This window comes from Trichomycterus rosablanca, chromosome 1 (genome assembly GCF_030014385.1).
Source record: "Trichomycterus rosablanca isolate fTriRos1 chromosome 1, fTriRos1.hap1, whole genome shotgun sequence".
Lineage (NCBI taxonomy): Eukaryota > Metazoa > Chordata > Actinopteri > Siluriformes > Trichomycteridae > Trichomycterus > Trichomycterus rosablanca.
In genome coordinates, this window is record NC_085988.1 from 24722899 (window position 1) to 24749154 (window position 26256).

A 26256-nucleotide genomic window follows, 5' to 3' on the forward strand; every position below is an offset into this window, starting at 1 on the left:
CTCTGCTGAGGAGGTACCGATGGTGTTTTATCTTCTGACAGCACAAAACCGTTTGAAATGTGCTGTGTAGAAAAGCTAGTTACCAGGATTCTCTTGCTTTACTAATTACGTGACTACTAAAATATTAACAATCTGTACATCTCTAACAAACACATTTAATTGTTAAAGCACTTGTTATAAATGTAAGACTTTCCAACTTGAAAAGTGGTCATTTGAATTGCGTTGACTTCGTCTAATAGTAACTGTGGTTTTTGAAACAACTACAGGAAGGGCGCTCAGGTGGCGCAGCGGTAAAAAACACGCTAGCACACTTGAGCTGACATTTCGAACTCGCCGGATCGAAACTCAGCTTACATTACAACGATTGGCTGTTGTTCAAGGAGGGTGCTGGAGGGAATTCCTCATAACTGATGTAATTATGAGCTCTGCTGGCTGGCTGCACAGAGACAAGGAATAATGTGTTGATCAGGGTGTGGCTTTCCGTACACAAAGCTGATCTGCATATGAACTCGCCTTGTGCAGGTGAAAAGATGCAGTCGGCTACTGAACACCGACTGCAGGGGGCTCTCCTCAATCAGGGTGGAGATCAACATTGGTAGAAAGGAAGCGTAATGCAATCAGGTAATTGCATACGACTAGATTGGATGTTTTAATTTTTGATCTTAAAACTCATTTGAGAATATGAGAAAATAGGACGAAAAAAATTCTCAGAAGCAGATCTTCCGTAATGAATCAGAGCCAATAACTACACAACTGAGGATTACAGGCACATTCTACATTCATGAGTAACAAGAAACATAAGAATAATAAGGACAAGGATAAAGATAATCTAGGGCAGAGCGCCTCAAAAGACTCCCATGTGACAACAAGTAGTAAATCAAACCTGATGTGTTAAAGTGGCTTGGGTCAATAACTAATGATTCTGCCAAAAACGTTCTTTTTCCTATTTGCTTTCATCGTCATATAAAAGAGAGTTTCCTTAGATAGATGGCTATCAAAAATTAGAGCTTTTTTTCTATTTATTTATGCATTCTCTCTCCGATTTAGCATAGCCAATTAGTCTTCCGCTGCTGGGGATCCCGATTGCGTGAGAGGAGAGTATATTTGCCTGCTCCACGCCCCCTCTGACACATGCAAGTCCCTCAAACCCTTCTTTTCGCACATGAGGCTCATCCACTTCTGCACAGGCGCCTCGGTCTGCTAACCCAGGGGTTTTCAACCTGTGTCACCCCATCTAGTCCGGTCTTTCTTTAATTATGCCTTGAATTTTCCATGGCATTGATTAAACAACCTTATACAACGGCACAATATTGATTTTCATCCAGAGGTATTTATGTTAGGCCGATATGTTAAACTGACAGAAGGAACAAAGACTTTCATTAGGGTTAAGGTCAGGACTCTGTGGTGTTTAATTCACGTGTAAAAATATTCTTTATGCTCTCTGATTAACTCCTTTACAATTGAGGATGGATGTATTGTGGCATCATCATCCTGGAGTCTGCCCATGCCATCAGGAATGGGAAGAAATCCATTGATTAGACAACCTGGTTACATTCAGTACGTTTAGCTAGTCAGCCCAGATGTGACCAATTGAAGAGACATCAGATCCTAACACTGCCTCAAGAAGTGTGTACAGTAGGACACTGCTTCACCTGCTTCCTTTCTAACCATGACATGCCCATTGCTCTGGATAAGACTACATCAGACATACACTCATCAGACTACAAGACCTTTATCGATTGCTCCAGAGTCCAATGATTATGCTCTCTGGCAAACTTAAACCTTGTTTCCTGAGTAGCCTTACTTTCAAGTGGTTTCTTATGGCCCGACAGCTATTTAGTCCTTATCCTCCCATGTGGAAATGCTCTTACTTTCACTATTAAACAGAGCTGTACGTTCTTTTGATGACTTATTTTTTAAGATTCAACTTCAAGTCTTTAAATGATCTCTGATCATGGTCATTTAAGTTTTTTTCCAACCACATTTCTTCTAAAGGTTGATTTTTTTGTAGAACCAATGTAAACTGAGCATGTTAAAAAATCATATAGCTTGCATATAGTGTCATTGGTAAAAAATATTAATACAGTCTGTCTACATGTGTGATTTACTGAAACCTCCTCTAACTGCAAAATCCAGCAGGCAGTTACCACAATTTCTTCACTTCAACAACCCCAACACAATTTCTCACCTATAATTACATTTCAGACATGACTTAAAGAGAGCATGAATATTCCACAGTATGCTTCAGAGAAACAAAAAAAACTAAGCCCAAATTTCTTGCATCAGTCCAGACAGCCGAACCTACAGTTCAAACAGCAGAGAAATGAGAACGCCAGGATGAAAGAGTGGGACTAAGCGAAGACGACTTGCAGCATTTCTAATTAAGGACATATGAAGGCGGTGCATTGAAATAAACATGTAAAAATATGGTTAAAACAACATGAAAAAGGAAAATATCTCCTCTCTTCTATTTCTTCTCTTGAAAGAGAAGTTTTTTTTTAATTCAAACTCCGTTTAAAAATCTGGACTTCATGAAGGTACTGGGTAGACTATAAAAAGTCAAAATGAAAGCAGATTTCTCTAGTAGGAGACTATGTGAAATATTCAGCATTGGAAAAAAGTTAGAAAAGGTTTCTACACACACTGTCCATTTTATCAGCTCCACTTACCATATAGAAGCACTTTGTAGTTCTACAATTACTGACTCTAGTCCATCTGTTTCTCTACATACCTTTTTATCCTGCTTTCACCCTGTTCTTCAATGGTCAGGCCCCCCACAGAGCAGGTATTATTTGGGTGGTGGATCATTCTCAGCACTGCAGTGACAATGACATGGTGGTGGTGTGTTAGTGTGTGTTGTGCTGGTATGAGTGGATCAGACACAGCAGCGCTGCTGGAGTTTTTTTAAATACGGTGTCCACTCACTGTCCACTCTATTAGACACTCCTACCTAGTTGGTCCACCTTGTAGATGTAAAGTCAGAGACGATCGCTCCTCTATTGCTGCTGTTTGGTCATCTTCAAGACCTTCATCACTGGTCACCGGACGCTGCCCAGGGGGGTGCTGTTGGCTGGATTTATTTTTGGTTGGTGGACTATTCTCAGTCCAGCAGTGACAGTGAGGTGTTTAAAAACTCCAGCAGCATTGCTGTGTCTGATCCACTCATTCCAGCACAACACACACTAACACACCACCACCATGTCAGTGTCACTGCAGTGCTGGGAATGATTCACCACCCAAATAATATCTGCTCTGTAGTCTTCCTGGGAGAATCCTGACCATTAAAGAACAGCATGAAAGCAGGCTTTAAAAGTATGTAGAGAAACAGATGGACTACAGTCAGTAATTGTAGAACTAAAAAAAATGTAAAAACCAAGCGGTAAATAGAAAAATTCGGCATGGTTCCATTAAACAGGAGAGTAAAAGTCAAAACTAAAATGTTCCTGCAGGGAAACAAGAGGGCACAGACTGATATGAATGCTAATGTACACACAGACTTGCTTCACCATCCAAACCGTTGGAGTGGCTAAATAGGTTCTAACCAGGGCAGTTTGGAAAAGTTAATCGCCTCAAGTTTCTACTCACCCTTTTAATCAACCCAAATGCTGCCAGGTCTCCACAATCCTGTCACCCCCTTCATTGGCTTCCTTTAGCTGCCCGTATTTAATTCAAAACAATGATGCTTGCCTACGAATTCAAGACAGACCAGCCCCAAGCTAGCTCAGAGAACCTAGTGGATCCTGTTCTGTACCACATAGATTTCAAGCCACGGGTCAAGCTTGTCTTGCTCGACTGGTCGGAATTTGATGGACAGAGCTCTTATCTGTATTAGCACTCAGGTGGTAGAACAAACCTCTCCTGTCTGTTTAAACATCAGAGTCTCTTACCATCTTCAAAAGACTCTTAAAGATCCACGTCTTTAGCAAGCACTTAAATTAACTGCATTTATAATTCTATCTAGCTTTGTGTTCTTAGACTCTACTAGAGTAAGAACATGATTAATAATGAAACACTACTGTAGATTGCTCTAAATGAGAGTGTCTGCTAAATGCTTGAAGTGTGAATAAGCTTGTTGGTTAATGGTTAAGCATTGACTAATGATAGTTGATTATTGGTTTATTTATTTGTCAAAATCTGTGTTACTAACAGTTATAATCATAAAACAGTATAACTTGGTAAGCTGTTTCTAGCTCCGTTTTGTTTGTTTATTAGGATTTTAATGTCATGTTTTACACTTTGGTTACATTCATGACAGAAATGGTAGTTACTCATTACACAAGATTCATCAGTTCACAAGGTTATATCCAACACAGTCATGGACAATTTTGTATCTCCAATTCACCTCACTTGCACGTCTTTGGACTGTGGGAGGAAACCGGAGCACCCGGAGTAAACCCGGATACGGGGAGAACATGCAAACTGCATACAGAAAGGACCCGGACCACCCCACCTGGGGATCGAACCCAGGACCTTCTTGCTGTGAGGCGACAGTGCTACCTATTGAACCATCGTGCCCCCCAGAGACATGTCTTACAAAAGGTGTTTTAATAAACAATGACTGAGGGCTGCAGACTTCTTTACTGTAGTTTCAGGTGGCCTTCGAACCAAGGCAGTTTGGAACGGTTACTGGCCTCAAGTTTCTTACCACCTTTTTAATCAACCCAAACGCTGACAGGTCTCCCCAATGCTGGGACCCCTTCACTGGCTTCCTGTAGCTGCCAGTATTTAATTAAAAACCCCAAGCCCCAAATTAGCTTAGAGAACCTAGTGGATCCTGTTCTGTAAGTTTACGTGTTTAAAACCCCCAACATGCTTAACCATGTCAAAAATCTTCAACTGTTTTAATAAACTATGACAGAGTTTCAGGTGGCCTTGTGAAGGACCTCTGATAAAACATAACCGAGAGTTGCTAAGGCAAACATAAGGATGATTCCACAGAGCTAAACTTGTTATTAAGAACATTCTGATGAACACACAATGCAGAACGTTGAAAAAATTGATAAGCACTATGCACCCACACACAGAAAGCCACTTGAGCACATGCACCATCAAATAAGACACTAAAAAAAGACTTTAAATACCATCTGCACTTAATGCCTGTTTTAAAGGCCAGTCTGGGTTTGTGGGTGTAGAGGTCAGCACTCTGAACACTTCCACGCCACTTGAGCTCCACAAGATGCACTTACTTTAATCGTTCTTCTACAGCCTGAATGCTGCTCTTTCATCTAACCTGGTCATTTAAAGTGTGAACAACACATCACTGACATTTTCCTTTATCATTACTGAAATGAACTGTTTCTCACAGCAGACGCTTGATGGCTGAAAGTTTTTTAGTGACTGACTAGAAAGAAAATGCAATGAATACAAAGTTGTTCGAGTTAACTTCGAATGTGTCTTTAGGAAATCTTCATTTTGCAATACCCTGTCTAGTTACATTTGGGAAATGGTTAGCTGTACAGTTATGAGCTTATAATTGCATTTTGCCTGTTTTGCCCTAAAGATGAGTTTGCATACTACAATTCTGGATGGAAAAAGCTGAAAAAAATAATAAAATAATACAACTACATCTGAAAATGAAGAAAAATAAGTCAGTGCTCAGCTTTAGGCAACACGACTTTAATTTCTTTGAAAATGTAAATTGGTTTAACTGTTTGCTTGCTCTCTCTCTCGCTCACTCTCGCACACACACACACAATGCAAGTAGTAGCTACAGTACTCTGGATCCCATTAAATAAAAAACCATCCCATTATACTAAACGTGCGTATCTTTCACTTCTATTGCTCTAATCGTTTCTCTCTGCTTTAATTGCAAGAGCCTGAGTCGCCCGCTGCTCCTGCGATAAGAGCGTGGAGCGAGCATGGAGCGAGCGTGAGGCGAGACGAAGGCCTGTTAATGCTGCTATCTTGTCATCTGTTCTTTTGAAGAAGAGTCTCCCCCCTCCACTCCTCTCGCTGTTATCATCAGCATCAAAGCATGAGGCTCGAGAGAAGCCACAGTGAGCATAAAACCCATGGGAGCGGCGCAGGGCGGCTAAGACAGTTCAGAATAAATGTTAAGAAATCTTCATACATATGTCCAATGTTTTACTGATCAACTTGTGTTTGTGTTTTGTAAATAGAAACAAATAGAGATAGAAATAGAATTTGATGCCTGCAACACACACTGCACAGAGGAATGTTCCATCACCTTTTCTATTAATAAGACCTTTTTAAGATTTGGGAACTGAGGACACTAACTGTTGCAGTGTACCCCATCTATCAATGAAAAGAGACCCATTTGGGTGGAGGACCATTCATTTGGGTGGAGGACCATTCTTTTGGTTTAAAAAGTGTAGTTTCTAATCTGTCACAAACTAAGAAAGCTGAAATAACACATCTGCCTGCTATTTATTTTTATTTGTGTGCATCCCCCCCCTTTTCCAACCGATTTAATCATATCCAATTACCAGATTGCATTACGTTTCCTCTCTACTGATGCTGACCTCCACCCTGATTGAGGAGAGCCGGGACTAACACACACCCCCTCCGACACGTGCGGTAGCCGACTGCATCTTTTCACCTGCACCAGAGGAGTTCATATGCACTCAGAGAATCAGGCACTGATCTCCATTATCCCTCAACTCTGTGTAGGCGCCATCAATCAGCCACCAGAGGTCATAATTGCATCAGTTATGAGGAATCGCCTCTGGCACCCTCTCTGAACACCAAGGCAATGGTTATTCGTGAGGTTGCTCATTCTGCCGGATAGCAGAGCTGAGATTCTAACCAATGAGTTCGAGATGTCAGCTCTGGTGTGCTAGCGTGTTTTACCACTGCGCCACCTGAGCGCCTACCTTCTATATACAGGTACTACTGCTGGAATGCTGGGTTTAATATCTAGTGGTGCTATCAGTCAGTAGGGCATCAACATACAGACACGATGGACTGACTTCCTGTACAGGGTGTTACTGCATTGTGCCCAGTGATTCCAGGAAAACCAGGGATCCAGACCTACTATGAACCTGACCAGGACAAAAAGATGGTTAACAAAAAAAGCACACATTTCCAATCAACCTTCCTAATTCATATGTTGGCTGTAGAGGCTAGTCCAACCTTTTCTAATTTAGCCTGTAGACGTTAGAAGGAGGCACATGCACGCTGTAGTGACGTGTTGAGTAGTTACGTCATCACAGGCAAGTACAGTGGTACCTTGTAACTCGACATTTGTACCCTTACACTCAACGTTTTCCTTAAATTCAACGTGTTCAGCCTTAAAAAATATTATATATATAACTTCAAATTAACAATGAACAGCCGCTTTGTTCAGCGCTCTGCTTGAGCGGTGTGGTGAAGTGAAACGTCATCAAAGTTCGTGTAGGAGACGAATCTGCATTTGTGTGGAATAACAGTCAAATCCACTCTGATAGCTCCACATGTATCTGTGTTTAGCTGGATTTTCTTCACTGTATCACTTATAAACTTACAATCATTGCTCGGGGTTCTGAGAAAATGTGAGAGTCAGCTTTTTTCGAGTCTAAAGTGTGTATCTTCAAAAAAAAAAAAGCTTAAAGTGGTTTAATGTACTAAAAGTTCTCTCCACCGCCACAAAACCTAACATGAAAAAAAGCTACAAGTGCTCACGTAAATGCGCCTTTACTCAACAGAATATGGTATTCCAACATCAAGCGATTTAGAAGCGTAAGGAAACAATAAAGAAGTAAAAATAAAGTGCATATTTTATTATTATTGATTTTTAACTGTTTTTCAATTGTATTTCAGTGTTTCTACATTATATTTCAGTGTTTAAGTGTCACAAATAACCCCTAATTTTACATTAGCCTAAAATATATGCAGTTCCACGAGACCATGGAACACATTAACAGGTTTCCCCATACATCCTTATGGAAAATAAATGCCTTGATAAGCCTTTTAAACTCAAGACACCACTGTTTACACAAATTCACAGTTTAAGATACCATCAAAGCATAGCACATAAACATAACAAATCACTGCTACCACGTTATGGCTCCTACATTGGCCGTTAAACAACGTTCTGGATGATGCTACTCTCGGCGTGTTATTTTCGGGGTGTGTGTAACAGGCTCAGGAACTGATAACATATGTCTTGTTCTAATTATCCAAAGCCCCAGAAGCATTACATATGGTAAAAGGAGCACATATGCTACCTCACCAGCCTGCAAAAAGACACACACAATCGAGCAACTCGTACCCATTCCAGAACAGTAGGTAGGTCATTTCAACAGTCTGCACACATTTTCTGTCCTCCTTTTTTTGCTTTTCTTGTCTCTGTAGCTATTATGAAGTGGTAATGTAAACCCGAGTGCAGCTCTGTGATTAGAAGCTCAGTTCTGCTCAGCCGCCTTAACACCATTTCACCAAATCCCTATTAAAAATCGTTTTTTCTCTTCCTCTCCTCTGCCTCCTTAATGATAATAAGCATTTAAATGGTAATGGACCCTCTTCCTCCTCATCTCTCTATCCGGCACTCTATCTCTCTCGTTCTGTCCGTGTGTGGAACTTGTTTGAACGACAACTAGTCTGGCAGATAAAGCTGAGATTAGGGCTGCTGAGCTCTGTAATGCACGGGAGGCTCTAGCATTAGTTCTGAATTTGCATGTAAACGAGTGCTGGAATAAGAGTGCCGCGCTGGCACAAAAGAGCCTGTTTGGGTAAATAATCTGTTGCGTTTGGCAGCAGCGCTGAGGCGAGCCGACAGATGTGTTTGAGTGTGATAAAGAGGAAATGAATGCAGGGAGACATCCTCGAACCAACATGTTACACAACACTATAAGAGTGAAAACGAATAACAAGTGAAGCTTCATCAGGCCGACAAAACACTTAAATAGAGTGTCGGAGCAGAGCTCGGCTTCTAAAGCCAGGAGAGTATATAAGCATTCAGTCTGCATTACAGTGAGAACCTGAAGAGATTATTTAAGTCATGCTCATCCTGAAACCCACAAAAAACATGCAGGTTTTAACACAGCTCAGACCTGGACCTTAATGCAAGGGAAAATAGGGACGCAAATGTTGCCAATTTCTTTTAACCGATAACTGACAGTCATTAGCCAACCGTAAACTGTTAAAAAAGAAAAACTGCAGTGAACAAAGCAAAGTGTTGTAGGCAGTTGCAGTTAGGGGTGGGTGATATAATATCTTTCACGATAATACTGGTATAGTTGTAAATTCGATATGATTTTTGCCATATCGCAATATTGTTAGCAAACGCACGTCACTCACTCTCAAGCGCGTAACAGTGAAATAATGGCGACCATTGCAGAGAGTAGTGCCGCAGTTAGCACTGAGGACGAACTAGTCCCTAAAAGCCGAGCTACATCACTAGTGTGGAAGTTTTTCGGATACAGAAGGTCAGACTCCAAACAAACGACTGTAATTTGTAAAACGTGCAAAAATACAGTGACGACAAAAGGTGGCAACACATTAAATTTATTTCGGCACCTAAAGCAAAAGCCCCCACGTAAGTACGAGGAGTGTCAATCAGTACGCGAGTCCGAGAATGATGTGAGGCCATAGAATACACAGGTTACCACACAGGTTACCATTTGAGAACGTTTAAAACACAAAAGCGCTGAGCGGAACGCTTTCCTTCGCGTATGAGCATGAAAACTGAATCACTGAGTCAATGAGTCAGAAACGACTCTTTAAACGAAGAATTATTCATTGCAATCAAATCATAAAACTGTGCTCTTATCTATGGTAAAGATTCATTCGTTTTGGTCACTCTGTGGGCAAAACAACTCCGGTTCAAGAGATTCAGATGTATAAACCAATCAGAGCTTCGAATTAAAATTTTGGGTGGAATCTCTCTCTTCATTGGTTGCTGTATAATTGACATATAAGTGAACGAATTACCAGTTTCAGCTTTAAACCGCGACAGCCGAGAGAATAAATGAAGTTCTAAGACGGTTTTCATTAGTTAGGGGGATAAACACAGTAAAATATGGATTTTTATATTCTGGAAATATTCTGGAAATATACAAGATGGCCTTCAAGGTAAGCTGCCGTTATGATTTAATACTGCTGTGTGGTTGATCTGGGTCACGGTGCTGCTGTTTACTGTATAAGGCAACAGTGCTACCAGCCAACAATTGTTGCTTGTGTGGTTTTGTTAAAATTAATTATTTGGTGATGATTAAGGATGATTACCAGTATTTACAGACATTATCAGCAGTCAGGAACACATATAAATACATGTCAAGTACTAGATTCGAGGAAGTACGCACCGCTCGGTCGGTAAAGAAGTATGCACTTTCAGTACAGAAGTATGCAGTATGCACGCAACACCCCTACGTACTACATCCACCATCTTACCAATGTCACGTGATGATGTAATATCACCATAGTTACAGACCGTGTGCTCATTACAAGCCCCACTCGGCAAAATTTTGGATATTTATGGTGTTTTTGCGCTAATCATAACGTTATTTAGGGCTGTATTTTGTTTATCTTACTTACACTTGTAAACAGAGGACTCTCTGTTTTCCGCCATCTTTCTTGTTTCTTCTTCCGCTTCGAACGCCTACGCAGCTCCAGTTGAATTATGGGATACATTAGCGGACCGAAAGTGTGCATTGTTTGCATACTCAAACATGGCTGCTCAAGAAGTAGGTCATCCGGGTACTTCTCGCGTACTTATGTATACTATGTATTCGGACATACTAACCGCTCTCGCGTACTGCTTTCGCGCACTACTGAGTATGGAAGTATGCGATTTCGGACGCAGCTTATGACTTACTATGTACGTTAGTCTCATAGTTCCTGTACAAAACAAAAAGCTAACTTCAGGCACTGGTTTTATAATAATAGGAAAACAAGTGTGTATACATTCTCAGTGGGTAGCACTGTCGCCTTACAGCGAGAAGGTCCTGGGTTCGATCCCCGGGTGGGGCGGTCCGAGTCCTTTCTGTGCGGAGTTTGCATGTTTTCCTCTCACAGTCCAAAGACATGCCGCTAGGCTAACTGGAGACACTGAATTGTCCCATAGTTACCTAGCCGCTGGGATGCACAGACCAGTGGATTGTAGTGCCGGTCCCAAGCCCGGATAAATAGGGAGGGTTGTGTCAGGAAGGGCATCCGACGTAAAACTGTGCCAAATCCCGCCGGCGACCCCTAACGGGAAGAAGCCGGAAGTGCCGACCCCGTAACCGAAAAACGGGACAAAGGCTGAGGAACAAGAAGAAGAAGTGTGTACATACATTATTGGAGGAACTGTGGCTTTAAAAATCTGCCTGACATGCACAACATAATAAAAAAAAATCTCTGTACTGGCACAGCAAAGAGGTATGTAATCAAAGCAGTGTGGAGTGTGGAGGGGATAAAAGAATCAGAAAATGAGTTGTATAAGGGTATCTGCAAAACAGAATGAGAGCTTTTCTTTGTGGCATTAGTGGCCTATGCATTAACCTCACAAAGAAATCCGAGCGCGACTGAGTGAAAGAAGATGAGAGAGGGTTTTCTGCCCAAACGCGATATGATTTATTTACTAGCAGGCCTGCGCATGGTGAAAGCTTTCTTTATCTTTCTTCCTGTCAAACAAATCCCAAATACATGCACTCTGATAGCTCTCTAATCTGTTGCTTTTTCACACACGTACACTTCCAGCTCTCAGAGTGTTTGAAGATAGTTCATGCACGAGATGAAAATAACTCTGCTCCGTCTCGTGTGTTTACTTAGTCTGATATCCCAAACTAATAAAAGAAAGTGCAAATAACCAACGAAAACAGCATCCCTCTGCGGCTCGGCTGCATGAAACTACAGGTGAGTCGAAACTCATTTCCTCCTCGCTAAGCAAACATAGTACTACTTCTCACTTCCAAAACAAAGGCAGCAATTTATTACCACATGAGCTGTTTACACGAAGATTTTATAACCTGTCTCTGGAGGGAGAAACAATACACAAACCAACATGAGATGAAATGAATTGAAATGCCAAGCGTAGCACTCGTCTCCCAGTATTCCTCCCCTTCTCCCTACCATCAGCGAGAGAAAGCTCGCAGATAAACCTCAATTGCTCGCACTTCGCTCTGATGGGAATACGGACAGCATGTACGTGCACACTCACACACACACACACACAGAGACACATACACACTTTATTTCTGTGGAAATCTTTGATGGTGTAAAACATTCTCTACTCATTTGCACCCCATGCCTAATGTTTGGAATTAGAAATCTTTCAGTAAGCCTGTATGCAGCTGTATAACACACACACACACACCCTTTATTTCTGTGGAAATCTCTAATGGTGTAAAACATTCTCTACTCATTTGCACCCCATGTCTAATGTTTGGAATTAGAAATCTTTCAGTAAGCCTGTATACAGCTGTAAACACACACACACACACACTTTATTTCTGTGGAAATCTCTAATGGTGTAAAACATTCTCTACACATTTGCACCCCATGTCTGATGTTGGAATTAGAAATCTTTCAGTAAGCCTGTATACAGCTGTAAACACACACACACTTTATTTCTGTGGAAATCTCTAATGGTGTAAAACATTCTCTACACATTTGCACCCCATGTCTGATGTTGGAATTAGAAATCTTTCAGTAAGCCTGTATACAGCTGTAAACACACACACATACACACACAGACACACACACACACACACACACACACACACACAGACACACACACACACACACACACACACACACTAGACTACATTAGAGTAAAACTTTCTTTTACAATTTTAGTACTGAATAAAAGCTCTAAATGGTCCAGCATTAAAGCACCTAGAGTTGGTAACGGCTGGATCATAAAATTGTATGTGCACAGTGGGACGCTAAATGGGCACGTGTGCTGCACACTCACTACAAAGCACTGAGAGATCATAAATGTTTTATAAGGACTGCAAAAATTTTATTTTATTAGTATGTAACAAGTGCAAAATAATGCACACAATTTGTCTGTAAGGTTTCTTCAAAAAGGAGACATAGCAGACCAAACAATTCCACTACATGGTAAATATGGACATCAATTCTTGACCCAACTTCAAGTAGTACATTACCTGTAACAGGGTTGGTCAAACTTTTTTTCCACCGACCCACATTACGACCATGATTTTTTAGGCGACCCAGGCAACACAAACAATTCATCTTAACTCTCTCTGCTATGCTCTGCACAATCTGGTCCCACTGGGGTTTACAAGATGTAACATAAAGCTTCCTCAAGGGAGCGTTTGGGTACAAATTTATTTCATTATTATTATTTTTCTCTGCAACCCAATTTTTTTGGCTTGTCAGAATCAGGATCAGATTCTTGATTTCGAAGTGAGCATTGATAAACTATGATAAAACTATGTTAATATAATGTTAATGTAATATACGCATTCCATTATACCAATTATTTCAAACACTAAAGTCCTTCGTGTTCACTCGATGCCCTCTACATAGGGTACACAATACAACAGTGTAAGTACAGTCAACAGTTACTAATACAGTCTGTGAGGCGCTTTAAGTTGCATTCACCATTAGAGATGGGACGATCGGGGTTTTTGGCACCGATTCCGATCTCCGATCTCCTTTCAGGGACATCGGCCGATAGCCTATTGCGATCGGGGGGGGGGGGGGGGGGGGTTTGGGGGGTTAGCAGTAAATAAAATAAATAAACTTAAAAAGAGCCTCACAGTGAAGATAAACCGGAGCAGCGCGCGCGTGTGTGTGTGCCTTTAGAAGAGACGCTTTGTTTACTGTATCGCTATAAGTGATTCATTGATTCACGAGTCATTTTTCGCGAAGCGTAAGTTTCTCTTCTCAGTTATCTCTCCGTGTTTACTGTTATTAATTAAATGTCGTGGTTTTAAATAAACACCAGCTACTACAGAACATTTTGTGTGACTCTCTTACATTAAAAAGCTTCATTAAAAAGCTTAATTAAACTGCTATTACCACAGATCTGTAACCGAGTCAGACTCGTTCCGTCTAAGGAGCTAAAAGTTCAGCAGATGATTCTGAACTAACGAATTTGGTAATGAATAAACTTTTGCCTCTGATTGGCTCTGTAACGTTTTCTGTTCTCATCTACATCACAAGTAAGAACCGCTTACGATTTACTAAAGTGAACCAGGAGTTTATATAACGTGCTGATAGAATCGACTCAGATGTGACCGGGCTGAATTATCTTTTTAAAGTAAATATTACAATCAGCAAAATTACATCGTATGTATGATGCACAAAGTTAATGATGTTATTTTAGGTCATGAAGAGCTTTCACTGTGGTTTCTGTACGATGGTTGATGAATGGTGATGTGATGGTTGGTGCGTCGTAGCTCAAAGTCTGGATCAATCCACTGAGCTGTTAACTTAACATGATCTTTATATATCACATGATCGGATCGGCTACTTTTAGGAAATATCGCCGATCGCCGATAGCATATTTTGATTAAAAATCTGCCGATACCGATTCATAGCCGATCGATCGTCCCATCTCTATTCACCATGATACATGGCAAAACCGCTTTGCGCTTGCTGTGCCAATGTTTTCTAATGGAGAGTGGTGGTGCCATTTATTTACTTGCCCTATCGCTACACTGGGGGTCTGTCTGAAAACTTAGTGAGCTCTCTACATAGACACATTTTACGTCATCATATGCGCTCCCCTGAGAAGAACACTGTCCAAATTCTTAAATGCTGCCTTATTTCGAAGTCATAATCTGACTGAATAACAAGAGAGCATCCGATGCTTTGTTAGTGGTGGAGTCAATCCCAGAATTTAGTGCGGCACAACGTTTCTGACAAAAAGAATTACAAATATGGCGGACGACTGCAGAGCAATGAATTTTTTTTTATGGTTTTAAATTTGTATACAAGTGTATAGGTGACATTTATTTGTAAATTTGGGCTCGTTAATGACAATTTAACCATTTTCAGTACACTGAGGGAGTTGTTAGCTGGCATGCTAGCGAGTTGTGCCACCTCAACCCATTGGTTTGAATGCCCTGAGGCTAACTGTGTTAGCTTAGTAAGCAAAAACTGTGGAGATCTAAGTAGTGCATCTGAATAACCTGCCTTATGAGTTACTACTTAGGCAGTAGGCTCCAAAGCAGCTCGCTAGGTTTTCAGACAGACCTTAAGTGTTGCATTTGCCGCTTTAACACTCGGCTTGCCACCCTGCCCAAAGATCAGTTTGACTGAACTCTGAACTAATTAGCTGCTGACCTTTTCAAAGCACAGCCAATGACAAAACCTGTTTGTGACATAGAGTGATGACTTTCTGGTAATTAATCCCAGTCTTTGCAAGCTGCTGTTTTGTTTAAAACATGATAAGATGTGGCAGCAGGTATTAATACATGCTTAGGATTGTAAAGTCACAGTGGATTAGATTCTCATATACAGACGTACAATACAACAAAATTATTTATTCGCATATCCCAACTTGTTTGGAAACTGGGGTCAGAGCACAGGGTCAGCCATCGTACAGCGCCCCTGGAGCAGAGAGGGTTAAGGGCTTTGCTTAAGGGCCCAACAGTGGCTGCATCAATCTTTCAGTTGATAGCCCAAAGCTCTATCCACTAGGCTACCCTGTAATATGGTATTAAAGACAAAATTCTAGTATTAGGAGAGCCAATTTGCTCACAAATACTTACAAGAAATTAAAAACTAAGAAAGTGAATTAGTTTGATTGTGTAGAAATGAGCCAGATAAGCTGGGGTTATGTATTATGTGCAAACACGGCCACATGGCAAAGCAGGCAGCTTATGGCCATATTTCATTCAACAAGAGTCTTTCGGCGTCGCACAGGAACAGACTGGAATAAGAAATTAGACAGCAACAGATGGCGAAACGGGTGACCGACAACAGCTAAACCCCTAGACACGCCAATGTGTGTGTGCATGTATACTGAGGACATAAATATGCAAGCATAGGACTTTTTTCTGAGAGGTCGCGTGTGTGCCATTGCTGGAACAGTGTGTGTGTTTGTGTGTGTGTGTGTGTTGACAGTGATGAAGTCGTGAGCAGTGATTTAGAGAGTGTCTTAACAGCGCTGGTCGCTGCTGTAATGAAGTTGACTGCTAGACGCATCACAGAAGGAGTGTGTGCGAATAAATGGAGACGAGGTGAGGGGTAGGGCCGTGCCGGCTGGCTAAGTGCGCTCCGTGGAGAGTCGCGAGTCTCTGAGGAGAGCAGCATTGCAGACTGGTAGCAGAAGTGAGAGCATTAAAAAACCATCATCATGATGAGTTACAGCGGTATCACACGCAGATGTGCATGCATAACTTTCTACCTCCGTACTCTGTGTTCTGCTCCACCTCCAATCAAATTATTCAAACCATATTGCAATATAGGTTTATTAGCTAATTTTACAAGCTTTTTGCAATAAACCAATCAAACAAGAGCAATTTAAATAGCTTAACACAGCTAATAAAACAAGTGGTTTCTCCAAATTCAACACAAAATGCCACTGCAGTCTCAGAATTATTCAACCCCTTCATGACGAGTGTCTTTAGTACTTAGTAGATCACCCTTTTGCTGTTAATGTGATGCATAGCCAGACACCAGCAGTGTTCCTGAGGAATCTTAGCTCAGTGGTCCCCAAGCACCGGGCCACCGGTACTGGTCTGTGGGTCATTTATTACCAGACCGGACGAAAATAATAAATAATCAGAGATTGCTACAGAAGCAATAAAAACTGTCAACATCCTATCTTTGTGAAGCAGGATTTTCTGCAGTGACGGCAAACAAAACAAAGTTACGGAGTAGATTGCACACCTCTGGTGTTATTGTCTCCTATTACCCCTAGATGGGAGCGTCCCATTGCAGCAAAAAAAGCTCAGGGTTCCCACTGATTTTCTATCACTGGTGAGTAGTAGGGCTGGCACCGATCCGATACTCTGTATCGGTATCGGTCCGATATTGGGCCAAATCACTGGATCGGATATCGGAAAGAAAAAAACATGTAATCCGATCCGATACTGTTGCTTAATGTAAATAACACTTAATGTAAATAACACTTAATGTAAATAAGGCCATTGTTTGTGTGTAAAGCAAATAACAAACGAAGATACGTTCCAACAGAGCGCCGTTTATTGCCACTCACGCTTGATGACATCATTAACATGTGCCACTGATCTACAACTCATCCACAACAGCCATTCAGAAATTAAAACACACTGATCTACTTAAACTTTTAACATAAAAAAAAAAATTCATCTACTACTGCCACATTTAAAAACACTGTTTAAACACAATAAAAATCGCTTTATACATGATAAATCATTCACCTGAGATAAAGAACCTATCTTGTCCGGGCTTGGAGATATCTCACATCCTCAACGATTAATCCATTAGTGTTATTAAATAAAACAAACTACACCGTTTCCATCTTGTGCTTTGGTTTTTAATCATCTAAAATTGTGACAGAACTTTAACGGAAAAACTCAACTCTGCATCCACTCTTATTGGTCCATCGCGTTTGATTGACATCCACATCTTCCAATTGTAGACCCTTTCGTTAAACGAGCCAAAATGCTGCTAAATGTTCTGTGTGTAAAAGTTGAAATAAAAACAGCAGTTTTGCATAAGTGTGATGTATTTTCTTATTGCTATATAACCACGTGTATGTAAGAATCATCCTCCTGATGATTCTCTTGTGTCCGACTTCAAGGAGGAGGGGTTGGCGATGGAGAGGGCGATAGAGGTATAAAGGACCTATGTAAATTTACTTCATTGTTCTTACTGCGGTAAGCTTCTATGTTGTATGTAAGAATCCACAATTGTGCTTTCATTAAACTTCAATCCAGCTAAAAAGAATCTCGTGTCTGAATTTGCTTTCTGACAGGAAAAGTTCCACCACAATCCTCCCACCCCCGCCGCTCCGTAAAATTATATCTTATATTTACATTTAAATTTGTGTCATTTAGCAGACGCTTTTATCCAAAGCGACTTACAGTTCTGTGACAGTATATTATCTAAGCAATTAAGGGTTAAGGGCCTTGCTCAAGGGCCCAACAGTGGCAACCTGGCAGTGGTGGGGCTTGAACCAGCAACCTTTGGATTACTAGTCCAGTACCTTAACCACTAGGCTACAACTGTCCTATTATATAACTGCCATCTTATATGAAACCGGTCCGTGGTGCAAAAAAGGTTGGTCTTAGCTCATTCATTATGAGCAATGGTCTCATGTTACTAATATTTTTGGGTCTGTGTGCTGCATCTATTTTATTCAAATCCCACCAAAGCTTTTCTATGTGGTTCAATTCAAGCGACTGTAACTGCCACTCCAGGACCAAGCCTTGGTGGACTTTGAGGTATGCCTGGGATCATTGTCCTGTTGAAAGGTCCAATAATGCCAATGCCTTATAAAAGGCATGACATTTTCTTCTTGCCCTCCAAACTCTTTAGAGAAAACAAAATCGCACCAGTAGGCAGAATGCTTCACTGTACGTAGGGTGTTCTTTTCAGCGTTTGCTTTACTCTTCCTCCTCTACACATACCACTGATCCATAGATCCCAAAAGTTTAAGTTTTGTTTTATTGCTTCACAAAACAAAATTACAAATGCTCGGTGGTTTATTTATAAAGTTTTGAGCATTTCTTGTGCTTTTAAGTTTGTAGGTGTACATCTTGGAGTTCAGGCTTGGAGACCTTTAGTGTTTACTTTGTGCTGCAGGTCTTTTGCAGCCACTCAAAGGTTGTTGACCGCCTGCCTCCTTAGGAACTTAGTGCCAGCAGGTTATAGATTCCTCATTCTGCCACATTCACGTATTGTAGCCAGTGCTCTTTTAACCTTCAACTTGTGAACTATGCTTCCAACAGTATCTCTAAAAACATTCAGTGCTTTTGCTATCTTTTTGTTTCTTTTTCTTTGTTTGTACAAGGCAGATATCTCCTCTATTAACTTCTTGTAAAACTCTCGACTTGGCCATATTTCTTACATGTAGTAAGACGTCACAGTCAACAAACCCCTGACCGATCCAGGTATTTGATGTGTTTTATCTTAAGAACACCGATGCTTGATAATGCCTAGTTCACACTACACAATTTTTGCCCTGGTTTTCGCTCGCCGACTGGTCACCACTAGATGTGGCAGCTCGGGAGCAACTGGGCGTTCGCTCGGCGATCTAAACTCGGCTCTCAATCGCTATGTGTGAACTGTTCAACAACTCGATCCGAGCGGCTCGCACTGAGGAGAGATATCTAGCATGTTGAATATTTGGATCAGTCGGTTGCAACTGGCAATGAGTGTGGTGAGGGCCAGTGATAGCTCAGTGGTTAAGGTACTGGACTAGTAAACAGAAGGTTGCCGGTTCAAGCCCGCCACCACCAAGTTGCCACTGTTGGGTCCCTGAGCAAGGCCCTTAAAGCCTCAGTTGCTCATTGTGTAAGTCGCTTTGGATAAAAGCATCTGCTAAATGCTGAAAATGTAAATGTAAATGTGAGGGGCATAATATAGTTTCTATCAGAATACATCAGCACACACACACAAGCTATACAATATTTGTGAACTTATCGTCCACGCCAAACCATAATACCAACACTGCATTACAAAAAAAAAAAAAATTATTCACCTCCAACTCGCTACTGAACAAAACAATCCCTGCTGGTCGCGTTGCCAAATCCACTCGGATTCATTTATTTTTCTCTTTGATTTTACGCTGCACATCAGCGCACAAACAACTTTGATCGCTCGCTGCTTGTTGATGGACATTTTTGGACGTGGTATCGTTAAACTCCTCTTCACTTCTCGCGTTTGTTTTCATGACAAAACGTAGTTTGGGAGACCAGATAGACTCGCCTGTGATTCCAGCTGGTGATAGATGGTGTAGTGTGAAACCCCCTATCGCCGATCAGTCGTGTAGTGTGAAAGCCACACCGACTTGAAAGACCCTCAATTACAAGAGATCCAGTTGTGTAGTGTGAACTGCATAGGTTGCATCAGATGTGCTTAAGACAACACCTGATTTGCAAATGTGTGCTCCTATGAGGGATTCTATTTAGTGCAGTGGTCATTAAAATTGGAATTCTGTGTTAAATGTTGTTATATTAATTGTGTTAAGCTATTTAAATTGTTCTGGTATGATTGAAAGTTTGTACATTTTGCTAACAAACCTAATTTGCAACAGGCCTGACTACTTTTGATTGCAACTATATGTATCTTACTGGCTAATGTGGTTGTGTGAGGTGCCGACTTCAAAAAACAACTGACTCACCAACAGTCTACTGGCATGCTGCATCAAATACAGGCCAGCAAATGAGGAAAGAGAGAAGATCAATGTACAGGAGTAACAAGTCTGAATCAGACATTAGTGGAGCTGCTCGGTTCAGGCTTGAACACCCGTATAAAAAGTGACATTATCATGGCTTAGAACACAAACACTCAAACTAAAAATTAAAACCATTACTTCAAATAAAAGAAATGTCACAGCAAAAATATCTGACATTTGCTTTTTAAGTTTAACAACACAGCGAAAGCCTGTGCAGTTAACAACCAGAGCATACCCGTTTCCAGAATAAATGCTCAAATATACAAGCCAAAAGTATGTGGACTTTTGACAATGAGTTTGTTGGACAACCACTTCCAATCTCTGGACCACCCCCAAAAGATGCACAGTACAATGAGAAGAAAAGAATGAGCTGTTAAGTGGAGTAGCCACTTTTTTATTTATAATATGTTTCTTTATTAGGATTTTAATGTCATGTTTTACACTTTGGTTACATTCATGACAGGAACGGTAGTTACTCATCACACAAGGTTCATCAGTTCACAAGGTTTATCAAACACACACCTCACTTGATGTCTTTGGACTGTGGGAGGAAACCGGAGTACCCGGAGGAAACCCATGTGGACACGGGAAGAACATGCAAACTCCACACAGAAAGGACCAAAGGATCGAACCCAGGACCTTCTTGCTGTGAGGCGACAGTGCTACCCACTTAGCCACCGTGCTGCCCTTATTTATTATATGCCATCTTTAAAGTGGTGTTAGAAATTCTGCAGACAGCATCTTCTGTGATAGGTACACGTTCTACAGTGGATTCTAAAAGTATTCAGACCCATTAACTTGTTCTCTTTGTGTTGTAGATTTGATTTAGACTGGATCCAACTGCCATTGGTATTTATCTTAATACCACACCACAGGGAAAAATTCTGGAGGTTGGTTCACATTTGACCTTGTGATATGGGTAAGAACAACAGTTTGGGAAAGGTTTTTATATTTATATTTATATTTTCAGCATTTAGCAGACGCTTTTATCCAAAGCGACTTACACAGTGAGCGGAACACAATGAGCAATTGAGGGTTAAGGGCCTTGCTCAGGGACCCAACAGTGGCAACTTGGTGGTGGCGGGGCTTGAACCGGCAACCTTCTGTTTACTAGTGCAGTACCTTAACCACTGAGCTATCACCGGCCCTTTTTTTCATTTTTAGATAAAGTACAATCCTTAATGCTTTTCTATTTGGTGTAAAACAACCCAATCCAACACCTTTAAAAAGAGCTACAACACAGACTGTGATCGGGTCCTATTATCTTACATCATAATATAGCCTTACCTGACTGGCACAGTTAAATCTGAATGGAAGTGAGTTAAGCAATAGAACACGAGAGGGAGTGTGTTACTCGCCTTTGGCTCGTGCCTGCGACCAAATCACAGCCGTGATGTTATTCGCGATAACACACAACCTCAAGTGTTCTATTGCTTTTATACAAAATAAAGAAAGAAAATAAATCAAAGAAGCCCTGAATTTCATAATAAATATGCTTTAATATTGACAATACCTTCCGCCAAAAAGTAGTTCCACAACGAATATAAAGTTTAACACTACAAAGCAGACATCCCAAGTTGCAAAAACTCATTTCAGGGAGGTAAGAACAAGAAGAAGAAGGCAAGAACCTCCGAAGGGAAAAAAGAAATAAAAAACCTCTTACACACACCAAAGGATTATGGGTGATAACAGAACTTTTAGGAGCTGCTAACTGGGCTATTAAACTACCTGTTCGCGTTACAAACACATTAATGTTCCCTACATAGTGCACTAGATTGTGTATCAGATCACGGATTTATGTTCCCTACATAGTGCACTAGATTGTATATCAGATAACGGATTTAAAACGCGATCGGGAAAAAAGTCTGTGTCGCCTGCGCGTTTGTGTGCATGAAGCTTGTCGTTACTGGCAACGCGTCAGCGGAGCAATACAGTTGTGGTGTGAAAAGGCCGCGCTGTTATCACCAATATCAGCACAGTTAGAACGCTTCTCAACCAATCAGATTGTAAGGTCGGAACTAACTGTTGTATAATCTACAAAGTCTAACAGAAATCCATTTACAGAGAGTGGATACTCATGCCCATGGTTTCATAACAAGATGAGCTTCTTCAAACTTTCCTTTCCTTCCTGAGTTTCAATTTCTGGCTCACCTAAAATCAAACTCTGTGTGCAGTGTGTGAAACTGACCAGTTTGCAAAGACTAAAAAAGAATAATGTGATTAGTGGAGCTTTTTCCATTACTTTTTGTTTATAGTTTTACACTAGTGGGGAAGAGGGAATGCATTTACCTCATAGTATTCTTTAAAAAAGAGGATGACTTATTAACACACACAAAGCTAGGAAGGAATTTAATACAAAGAAATGCAACTAGTAAAAGCACTGAGTTCATTCATTTTGTATGTAAGTGCACAGCATGAGTGAAAGGATGTTCCTCAATGGTTAGTCAGTGCCAAGCAAAATAAAGAAGCGCCAGGTAAAAACAACATTTTAATTAAAATATAATAAGATAAAATAGAAATAAAAATAAATGTATAATAATAAATATAATAACCAAAACTAAGGAGATGTTAATGGACTTTAGGAGGAATAGGACCACAATCGGACCTGTTACCATCATGGGTCAAAATGTTGAACTGGTGGACACTTATAAGTACTTGGGTGTCTGGCTTGATAACAGACTGGATTGGAGGGCTCACTACACATTACACTAGATGGTAAAAGCTGTACAATTAAGTTGGGGTTTAAATATATATTTGTTAATTTATTTATTATGATTTTAACGTTATATTTTACTCATTCATGACAGGACAGGTAATTATTGGTTACAAAAGATCCATCAGTTCTAATTCAATGTCAAACAGTCATGGACAATTTTTGTATCTCCAATTCACCTCACTTGCATGTCTGTGGACTGTGGGAGGAAACCGGAGTACCCGGAGGAAACCCACGTGGACACGGGAAGAACATGCAAACTCCACACAGAAAGGACCCAGGCCAACCTACATGGGGATCGAACTCAGGTCCTTCTTGCTGTGAGGCGACAGTGCTACCCCCACCGAGCCACCGTGCCGCCCCAGGGGGTTAAATGAAGGTTTAAAAAAGGACAGAATCAATCCTGGGTATAAAAATGACCTTAGCAATGTAGTGTGCTTTTATTTTAGATCCTAATTCTGTAAATATGGATTGTTTTCACTTTTTTACCATAGATTATGCATGATGATGATGACATTTCACACAATTACTGTGAAATAGGGACAGTGGTAGCCTAGTGGGTAGAGCTTTGGGCTCTACCTCCGTTATGCAGCCACTATTGGGTCCTTGATCAAGGCCATAACCCTGTCCGCTACAGGGGTAACAGTACAATGGCTGACCCTGCGCTCTGACCCCAGCTTCCAAACAAGCTGGGATATGTGGAAAAATAATTACTGTACTGTACACGTGTATATGCATATATGACAGATAAAGGTATTCTTCTTATTATTATGTAAAAATATATGATTTGTCCAGTGAACATTTATTACTTCAGAGCAATACTGATCTAGCAGCATTATTGTAAAACACTATTATTAGCTAATATTGGAAATAAGCCAAATCCTTCTAGTCTGGAACGGCTTGTTTGTATGTAGCACCGACAACACTGCAGTGTGTGCTCATGAGACAGTGGTAGCCTAGTGGGTAGAGCTTTGGGATATTCAAATCCCAGCTCTGCCATTTAGCCACTGCTGGGCCCTTGAGCAAGGTCCTTAACCCTCTCACCTCCAGGGGTGCCGTACAATATCTGACCCTGCACTCTGACCCCAGCTTCCAGTTTGTTGTACTGTACACGTGTATATGTTTATATGGCAATAAAGGTATTCTATTCTATGTGTGTGCGAGAGGGCCAAAAAAGAGTGAGAACAGTTAAAAACCCCAGCTACAAGGTCAGTCAAACGACACCAGCAACTACGTCCTACGACCTTAGTTGTGACATCATCAACCCGCAACCCTGCCATCAGCATACAGAGAGAGATAGAAACCGACAGAGAGACGGAGGGAAGGACAGAGCGGGGTGATGGGTTGTTTTTGGCTGGTGGATGTGTCCTTTTACTTGGCTGGGTAGTGAGGGATGACTGGGGGAGAGGAAGAGAGAGGTCGCAAAAGCCTGTCAGAAAAGAGCAGCGCTATACACAGTACTGCTCACACACACACACACACACACACACACACACACACACACACACACACACACACACACACACACACACACACACACACACACTGTGTTTTATGGACAGGAATGGACAGATAGAGAATATGAAAAGGGCAGCGACCATTTACGGACAGGTATCAGGAAAGGTTATCCTGTATCAGTTCAGACAGATGAATGAGTCCAGACAGAACTTAGTCTAAGACAGCTGCCAGCTATGACATTTCAAAGCTTCAACTTTTTACATTGAAAATCTTTCACCCATGTCCGTGTGTGAGCCCACAGCTGGCATGCTCTCTCTCATTAAGTCTGAGGTTGTTGCATATAGAAACAGGATCATAAATATGAAAGAGAAGAACAGTCATTTTTGTCAGAAGGAGAAGGGCAAGGTAATATGCTAAAACGAGGGGCAAAAGGTGAAAGTGTACACAGGGGGGAAAGCATAGATGATAATTCTCTCTCTCTCACACACACACACACACACTTTTCACACAGGGACACATGTGGCAGTAGTTTGACATGGAGTAGAATTGCACAGAGGACAAAGACACACACACACACACTTTAAAGGTCATACTCATGTTTAATTCAGTAGGGGTGTAGTTCTGCATAGAAAGTTTTAAGAAGTGTGACAGCCGTTCACCTGAGATAAGCAACACGTACGTGTCCTACACACACACACACACACACACATCATACACACAGATAAAAGAAGTACCAGCTCTCTGCTGCAGACATTCTCATTACTGAGTGTGTTTACACATACAAAATAATCCTAAAAAACATTTTAGCAAATATTTAATTAGTAAATAGTGTTTATTGTCTTTTAAATAATCTGATTTTCTTTTCACACCTCCACAAGCAGCAAAGAAAATGGCCAGTGTTTTAAGTGGTGGTGAGAATATTTGTTCTAGTTGTATTTTCACAATCTACACATTTGTAATAAGTTGGTGAAAAGGTTGTTTGAAAGTTGTGAAGTTGCTGCTTATGCCTAGTTCACACTACACAATTTTTGCCCGCCGACTGGTCGCCGCTAGATGTGGCAGCTCGTGAGCGACTCGGCGTTCGCTCGGGGATCGACACTCGGCTCTCAATTGCTATGTGTGAACTGTTCAACAACTCGATCTGAGCCGCTAGAGAAAAATATCTAGCATGTTAAATATCTGGATCAGTCGGGCAACTGGTGTCAAACTATAGCCAATGAGAACGCAAGATACGGGGAATAATATAGTTTCTATCAGAATACATTGGCACTCGCACGTTTTACAGTATTTCTGACCTTATCGTTGTCGACAAACCATAATACCAACGCCGCATTGCAAAATATTTATTAACCTCCGACTCACTACAGAACAGACGATCCATGCTGGTCGCGTAGCCAAATCCACTCAAATTTTTTTTTTTTTCTCCTTGCTCGCTTATTGTTGACATGCATTTTTGGACGTGGTATCATTAAACCCCTCGTCACTTCTCACGTGCGTTTTCGTGACAAAAACTGACTCGCCTGCAATTCCTCCTGATGGTAGATGGTGTAGTGTGTGACCCCCTATAGCAGATCAGTCATAAAGTGTGAAATACACACTGACTTAAAAGACTCCCGATTGCAAGAGATCCAGTCGTGTAGTGTGAACTGTACAGCTATCTGACGACTTGGAAAGTCATGTAGTGTGAACTTTACACAGTATAACAACTTTGTGAAAACATACAAAAGCGTGTGCTATTTCACAATAGTACCGTATAAAGTGACTGACCCTCACTTGTAGTGAGAATGAAAGGGAAAAATTAAATATGCTGGTTATACTTTTTATGCTTGGGTCACTCCAAAGAGTTCCAGCAAAAATAAAA

At 41.0% G+C, this 26256-nt stretch overlaps 1 protein-coding gene across 1 annotated transcript in view; it reads right to left on the bottom strand.

Moving 5' to 3' along the window:
* Nucleotides 1-5783: 5783 nt before the first annotated feature.
* The window catches only part of LOC134316375 (protein diaphanous homolog 1), a 137716-nt gene continuing 117243 nt past the window's right edge, over nt 5784-26256 (bottom strand). Inside the window, exon 19 of the mRNA XM_062996771.1 lies at nt 5784-6031. Within this exon, the coding sequence (XP_062852841.1) occupies nt 5784-6031 (248 nt within the window). The remainder of the gene's footprint in view (nt 6032-26256) is intronic.